The sequence below is a fragment of the Antrostomus carolinensis genome, unplaced genomic scaffold (genome assembly GCF_000700745.2).
Source record: "Antrostomus carolinensis isolate BGI_N321 unplaced genomic scaffold, ASM70074v2 scaffold35241, whole genome shotgun sequence".
NCBI lineage: Eukaryota > Metazoa > Chordata > Aves > Caprimulgiformes > Caprimulgidae > Antrostomus > Antrostomus carolinensis.
In genome coordinates this window covers 1-7,448 of record NW_010294124.1, presented here as the reverse complement: position 1 = coordinate 7,448, position 7,448 = coordinate 1, and the positions used below count along the sequence as shown (strand labels likewise).

The following is a 7,448-nucleotide window of genomic DNA, read 5'->3' as shown; positions in this document are numbered from 1 at the left end:
ACAGCAGAGCTGCTCCAGCCCTCGCATCATCCTGGTGGCCTCCTCTGGACTTGCTGCCCAGGGCAGGGGCAGTTTGTTTCTCAGGCAGACAAGGCACAGTCTGAGCTGCTGATTAGGAATCCATTTCCTAGGGAACTGGGGCCGGAGCAGTTGCTGAAGCCTGGCAGTAACATGTTCTCTGCTACCAGTGCTTTCAGCATGTGGTTTGCTCCCTCAGCCCCCAGAGACATTTTCACTCATCAGTGGGAACTTTATCTCCCTGTGTCACCTGGGGCAGCAGGCCCGTGGGGAGCGCAGGACGGCACTTCTTCCTCACCCTTGTTTTTCCCCACAGCCTGCGCTGAACGGTGCCCCTGGCTTCATCTGCTGGTCACGGGGATTCATGGAGCTGGGAGTGACCGGGAGCCGAGCGGAGCTGGTGGATTCCCTGAAGGTTTATTCGTCCCACAGAGGAAACCCACCACTGCTGCTGTTCCCGGAGGAGGCTGCCACCAACGGCCGGGCCGGCCTGCTCCGCTTCAGGTACTGGGGAGGGGCATTCCCTGGTGGGGCTCTCAGCGTTGTTTTAGCTTTGGGGTCATTCACTGCCGAATTCTTCCTTTTCAGCTCTTGGCCGTTCTCAATCTTGGATGTGGTTCAGCCAGTTGCCCTACAAGTTCAGAGGCCTTTGATCACTGTGGTGAGTCAGGGACGTAGGGCAAGGAGGAGCCGTGGAGGCGTGCGCCGTGCGAGGGTCTGAAGCCTGCGGGTAGCGCAGCCTGGCTTTGTCTCGTGTCACCCCAAGGACCAGCTTCTCAGTGCTGATGCTGCTGTTTTCCAAGCGCCTTTCCCGGGGAACTCCCGCTCGGTCAATTGCTCTCTGAGTTACGCTGGCAGTTCTGAGAAATGTTGTAGTGGCTCATCTGACAATGTGCCGCCCGGCTCCTGCGACAGCATCGCTGTGTCTCCTCTCCTCTGTGTGAGACCCCTGCTTTTGAAGCTCCAGAGGTTAGGCAGGGCTCTCTGGATTAGCTTCTTGAACTCGTGTGTCTCCCAAACGCAGATATGTGACAGGATGCAACGTCAGCTTCAGAAGAGTGGCAGAGTTCACCATGGTAATACCAGCATTGCTAAACAGTTTGCAACAAAACTGTTCTCAGCTTATTTACAGAGAGAGATTTTATTGAATTTCTTACTTCTTGGTATGATTTATGGATCTACTTGATTAAAAGACGCATTTTATATTTGCCAGACGTTTTAGTTGATTGTCTGTTGTCCATCTCTTGAAGGCAGTCAGGCACAGTGGATAGATTTAAAGCCACTTAACCAGCAGGTCACAAAACATTGCTCTTGTACTCAAACATCAGCAGGTATTTTGGAGTGAGGTTCTGTTGGGGGTTAGTTCTTTGCCCAGTGCAGGTGACAATCCCGAGATCCCTGGTGGTAGAGTTTGTGTTGGTGAGTAACAAAGAAGTTGGATTATTGATTGTCATCCAGTGAACTGCTGATAGCTGCCGGTGACCTGCTGTTACTTCCACGTCTGACGTGGTCTGTGGGTGCACGACAAGAGGAATATCTGGCAGGGTGAGGAGCACAGCGTCAGCTGCGTGTGTGCAGCGGTGAAAACTACTAAAATACGATGTGAAGCTTTGGTGACCCCACTGCCAAGAAAGTGGGGCTGTCATAGGGAGAGTTGGAGGAGGCCACGAGCAGGAGGCAGAATCCAGAGAGCAGCACTCACAGGCAGGGAGGTGGTTGTGGATAGCTGCTGGCACGGCGGAGGAGAGGCTCAAGAGGGGAGAGTTCTTGGGGTGTTTTCTGACCAGGCACACAGCAGCAGTCTTTGCACACGCTGACACTAAATGTTGGTACTGCACAATTTCAGTTTGGGATTCAGACGCAGTTTTCTGACAGTGAGGATACTTTAAATGTGTGAATGACTGCTGCAGAGGAGTGGAGAGCTGTGCTGTTCCGGACTGTTTATAATGAATATCTTTTCTTTTCATGGTTTTGGCTCCTCTGAGAAATTCTGTGAGATGTGACAAGGTGTGTATTTGTCTGCACATCCTCCCGAGGGTTGGGGAGAGCAGCAGGCACTGCAGAGCTGTTTGAAGGTCCTGGTTATGGTCACTTCTTGGCTCAGGTTTTTACCTTCAGAGGTCGAGTGGAATATTTTTGCTCTGCATGAATATTGACTCAGTAAATCCGGGGGGATTTCTTATGTAATTTTAAACCATCAGAAACTTCCAGGGACTGGAGATGTGCTACTTTGAACGGTTTGATCCGTGCTTTACAGAAAGCTTTCTTAGACGCTTAGGTGATACATATCAGGCACTGGGCTGAGCAAAGCACCAAATCTGGGTTTAAGAAAGAATCTTCTCCAGCTCCACTCGGCTGGAACCTTGAAGGAGCGTATTGTTCTGTGGATGAGGCAGCTTAACTGAGGTCTGGCTATTGGCACTGGATTTTAAGTTTCTTAGATCTGTTTATCCAAGAGGGAGGTTTCTTTGTGTTACCCTTCAGGGCTGTGGTTTCTGGGCTTTTCTCATTTATAGCACCTCTTTCCAGGCCATGGAATAAACCAGGCATGAGGGCTTGTCTTGGAGCCACGCTGCTTTTGTTGAGGACAATGTCCTGTGTAGAAGAAGCCAAGGCAGTGACATTGCGAGCTGTGGATCTTGAGATGTTGGTGTTCCTTCCAGCTGGTGGAAAGTTTGGGCGCTGCAGGGTAAAAGTAACCAACTACAAAAATCCCAGGAAGAGTGTCCATTCAATAGCAAATCCCTTAGGATATCTGAAAATTGCAGGTTGGGAGGAATCTCCGGAGGCCTCCAGAGGTTCAAGGTTCTGCTCACTCTGCTCTGGGTTCCTCAGGACAGTCCAGCTGCTCGGGGCTGTGTCCCGGTGGGAAGGATGGAGAGAGCCCCACTTGGGAGCCCCTGTTCCAGTGCTCTCTGCTGGGAGGCGTCGCAGGGCTGCTTAGGGAAAAGGTTATTTACTCATTTTTAGGAATAGGAAGAAAGTAATAAATTACAGCTCACCTTTAGGGATTTATCTGCAGAGAGAAGTTGTTTAAGACTTCACAGCGCAGCCTGTGTGGAAATGATGAGCTAAAGCTTACGGGAGTTGTGACATCACGTGGGCTGTTCCCATCAGAATAAGGGAGGGTTGGTGCTGGTTCTAAGGAAGTGTCAGGAGGTCTTAAGGCATTTTTGGTCCTTTCTGAAGGACCTAAGGTTTGTGATCCTTTCTGAAGGCACAGGCTCGTAGGGAACGTGGGGATATTGAGGGAAAGTCTTGCTGTCCTCATGGGAGGAAGAGGTGACTCGGAGCAGTGAAAACTTGGACTCTCTTGCTCTGCCTGGTGATGACTAAGGAAGGTGGCCCTGCCCTGGGGCGTGCCCACGCTGTGCCAAGCCTTTGCCATTCCCTCTTTCCTGGCTGTCTGCGTCTCTCTGCCCGCGTAGCCGTTCCTCGCTGCCGTGGCTTAGCTGTGTCCTGCCTGCCTGCTGCCCCGAGGAGACCTGACTGACTCCCCTGGGCTGAGATCTCATTGTGTTCTCTTCCCCAGAGCGTGGCTGACTCCTCCTGGATTACAGAGCTGCTCTGGACCTTCTTTGTTCCCTTCACAGTTTATCAAGTAAGGTACTATCTCTCTCTCTTTCGTTTGGGGCAGGGTTTAGGGTGGGCAGGGAGCCTGATGCTGTATTAAGAGATCTTTTGGTCAGTGCTAACGCACACCCTCACTGTGGTATCTCGGCATGGCTCCGTTCAACATTATTTGGTCCATGCCAGGTCCAGCTTCTGGACCAACTTCAACCAGCTTCCAAAGGGGAGAGGGCTGTTGGTTCCTGCTCTCAGTTGGTGAAGGAGAGGAGTCTCTCAGGGCTTTTATGTCAAGTTTACTGGGTGTATTTTTGAAGCGAGCTGCTCTGCTGGAATTCACCTAGGGTTGCTCAGGTCCCAGGGTGATTCCCTGCAGGCAGCTCAGTCCTATAGCGTCTGCCTCTTCCCTGCAATCCCTTGTGAATTGCAGAGGTGGTTCACACACCTGTCCAGGTGAGCCCAGCCTGGCTGAGTGGCTTTGGTGTAATAAGGGTTCGTAGGTGGCAGAAGGGGCTTGGAGTCAAATTTAAGGGATGGGGTATTTCATCAGAGAAAAGTCTCGTGCTGTAGCTTCCCCCAGCCCTGTCTCCTCGAATCCTGCTGATCTGTTTTCTAATTTCATGTAAATAGCACTGGCTCCTCATTTGGGGCATTTCTGGGAATTCCATTAGGAGATACTTTGCATGTCATGTTTGAGTGCTCCTCAAGGTTCAGTTTTGTCTTCGGAGCTGTGCCTTGCCCTTAACTCTATAAGCTGGTGTTGAGGTTTGACGCTGATCTTACGGGGAGAGGTTTGCGGTGAGCAGGGCGAGTTGAGGTGGGGATGGCACCGCTGCACCATTGATCCCAGGCGGGGCTGGCTCCTCCAGCAGCCCATGAAGCAGTCAGCCCAGTGCTGTTGTCCCCATTCAGGTGGATGCCGTCTGTCCCCAGACGAGCTGAAGAGCTGAGTGAGGATTTTGCGCTGCGAGTTCAGGAGGTAGGAGGATGGCGTGGGAGAGGGACGTGTAGGACTGCTGCAATTCGGGACGGTCACAGAGGAGAGTGGGGTGCAAGCAGAGTTGCAAAGGGCGTTTCTGGATGGGTCTATGTGTATGATGGGAACTCTGGCCCGTATTTATTGCCCCTTATAATTATTCAGTTTTTCCATGGCCTGTTTGCTGCCCCCCATTTATCCTTTCTGCCGGTTATCAAGGCTCTCCCCATCTAGTTCAAACCTTTCGCTCTCTTTTCATAACACCACAAATCAAACAAAGCAATTGTTTCTCCACCTTTCCCTTATGTGCTGGGTACTTCGTAGCTCCTGTACCAAAGATCTTGTATCTCCCTGTCAGCCTGTTTTGGCAGGGTGATATTGCCTGCTCCTGCTCCTTCACGTGCTCCATGCAACACTGAAATGCATCACTGAGGCCCTGGAGAAATCAGTTCCCAGTCCTCTTCCCCTGGCTGTGGCTCCACGCAGGCCTGTACCTCTGACACGCTGCCCTGCAAGATGGGAAGCCTGGGCCAGGCGGGTTGTGTGTGGTGCACGTGTGACTCTTCTCTACGTTTCTGCAGCTCTTGGCCATGGAGCTGGGTGTGGTATCCACACGGCTCACGGCGGCAGATAAAACTGAGCACATGAAGAGGCTGAGACACACGTCACATCTCCCCTTTTCCCCAGGTAGGTGTCCTGGGTAGTGTCCTGACTGCGGAACTGCTTTTCCTTTGGGGAGGCCTCTGCTTGCTCTTGGTTACTCGGGTGTGGAGGGAGAGGAGAAGGGCTGTTTGTCATCCTCCTGGGGAGCAGGGGCTGCCTGTGTGCTCTGGGCTGGGGGTTAATCATAGAATCCCAGACTGGTTTGGGTTGGAAGGGACCTTAAAGCTCATCCAGTTCCAACCCCCCTGTCATGAGCAGGGACACCCCACACTAGATGAGGTTGCTCAGAGCTTCATCCAACCTGGCCTTCAACACAAAGCTCACTGGCAGGGAAAGAACCACCACTCCTGAGCACAGAGATGATGATCGTGTGCAGGAAGTCCAGCTCATCACACTGGTTCATACTGGAGAGAGTGGAGCTGTAAAAGCCGAGCACCTTTACGCCACCCTCTTGTGCCCACTGTTCTTCCTCTTGCAGCCTCAAGCCAGCCCCTGGCAGCCAGGCCCAGGACACCTTCCAGCCTGGCTGGTGTTGCTCCTGAGGACGTGCGGATCACGGCGATGGCTCAGCGGGTCAAGGAGGTGCTGCCTCATGTGCCTCTGGAGGTCATCAGGATAGACCTGGGTGAGCGATGCCTGGGGTGTGAGCAGGGACACAGGGTCACCTTCCATGCCAAGTCTCTGTGCTACCTGAAAGCAGCAACCTCGTCCCTGCTGTGCCGTGGAGCACAATGGCAGCGAGGATGTGAGTGTCCCCATGTAGCAGCTCCCTCTCTAACAGCTCCTCTTTGTCCCTACAGCCCAAACCAACTGTGTGGACACCACCATTGCCAACTTGCTGGAGGGCAGAGTACCCTTCTTCCCTGAAAGTAAGGAGGCTGGTACCGACCTGCCTGCCCCGTCTACCTCCCAGGCTGCAGCTGCTTCTGGCTTCCAGGGCTCCATAGCTGTGCCTTCTTCCAAGGTACTTTTGGGGGTTGTGTTGTCTCCTCTGGTCGGATGGCTCACAGGACCAGCCATGGCGTCAGAGGAACGGAGCCTTTTACACTGGAGACCGAACTGGTTCGCTGGGTCCTCGCAGAGCCGCTGAGGAGGTCTCCTGGCTTGGTTTGTCTCCTGATGGCTCTTGTGCTTTCTGTTCCAGCCAGCTACAAAGCAATTTGCAAAGTCCCCCGTGGAGCGGCACCTGTCCTTGCAGGAGCGGAAACGAGCGTTGTACGACTATGCCAGGAGGTGAGAGCCCCCCACACCTCACCCTGTCGCCGTCCCAAAGCCCCGTCCCCCGCAGCTCCCCGACACGCCCCCACCACGGGTCAGCCCTTGCTTTGTCCCCTGTCCTCCCGTTCCTCTCCTCTGGCCCCAGAGGGTGGGGTGAGGCAGCAAACCACGGCTGCAGCAGGGAGGAGGCAGATGTTCGGGCGTCTCCTGAATTGCCACTGGGCTGCTGCTGGTTTTGGGGAGCAGGTGGGATAGAAGCTGTTTGCCAGAAGCCCAGCTGCTGAGGGACAGGGCTTGGCAAACAAACCTCATGTGGTTCTTTGGTGTGACGGGTTTGAGGGATGGAGCTAGTGGTGGGACTGTGGATTTCTTGGATGCATGTCGCTGCCGCGGAGCGCTCGTTTGAGACAGGAGGTCACCGTTTGGCAACAGGGACGGTGCAATTAATCTTCCTCGGTGTAAGTGGAGAATTAGAGAACAGGGAGCAAGTTTGACCTCTGTGCCTGGGTTTGGTGAGGCAAATGTTGGAACAAACGTCCGGTTCTGGTGTCCGGGTCTTTAGACAAGATACGGAAAATTGAGAACGAGTTTGGAAGGGAAATGAAGTCTGTTAGACTCGCTGAGTGTGAGGTGGCACACTGTAACTGCGGGTGAAGGAACCAGGTTCTGAAAGGCTGGTTAGTCTGGCAGTGACTGGGGGTGAGAAGTTGTGGGCAGAGAGACCCTGCACAGGTAACTGTGGGGTGGGTACTGCTGAAAAGGACACGGATTAATCGGTGGAATCAGCTTCCAGCAGAAGCGCTGGCTCGTGGGTGCCTGGGCCCCTCCCGTGAGCCTGGCCGGTTCCGTAGCAGGTGGCAGATAAGGGAGCGCGTGGCTGATCCCACGGGGCTGATTCCTGAAGGATCCTTTCCGTTTGGAGGAATTACGTCTCGGGAGTGTCCCGGGCCGGGGGCTGAGGCAGAGCCGCCCGCCGCGCTCCCTGAGACCGGGGATGGGGGGTTCC

The 7,448-nt window shown here is 53.8% G+C and overlaps 1 protein-coding gene across 1 annotated transcript in view; it reads left to right on the top strand.

The window, feature by feature from the left end:
* The window catches only part of AUP1 (AUP1 lipid droplet regulating VLDL assembly factor), a gene marked incomplete at both ends in the record, with an annotated part of 8,501 nt that extends 2,044 nt beyond the window's left edge, over nt 1–6,457 (top strand). Inside the window, 8 exons of the mRNA XM_010177531.1 lie at nt 335–522; nt 607–679; nt 3,551–3,624; nt 4,498–4,564; nt 5,143–5,248; nt 5,703–5,849; nt 6,025–6,188; nt 6,369–6,457. Of these exons, the coding sequence (XP_010175833.1) occupies nt 335–522; nt 607–679; nt 3,551–3,624; nt 4,498–4,564; nt 5,143–5,248; nt 5,703–5,849; nt 6,025–6,188; nt 6,369–6,457 (908 nt within the window). The remainder of the gene's footprint in view (nt 1–334; nt 523–606; nt 680–3,550; nt 3,625–4,497; nt 4,565–5,142; nt 5,249–5,702; nt 5,850–6,024; nt 6,189–6,368) is intronic.
* Between the last annotated feature and the right edge of the window lie 991 nt (nt 6,458–7,448).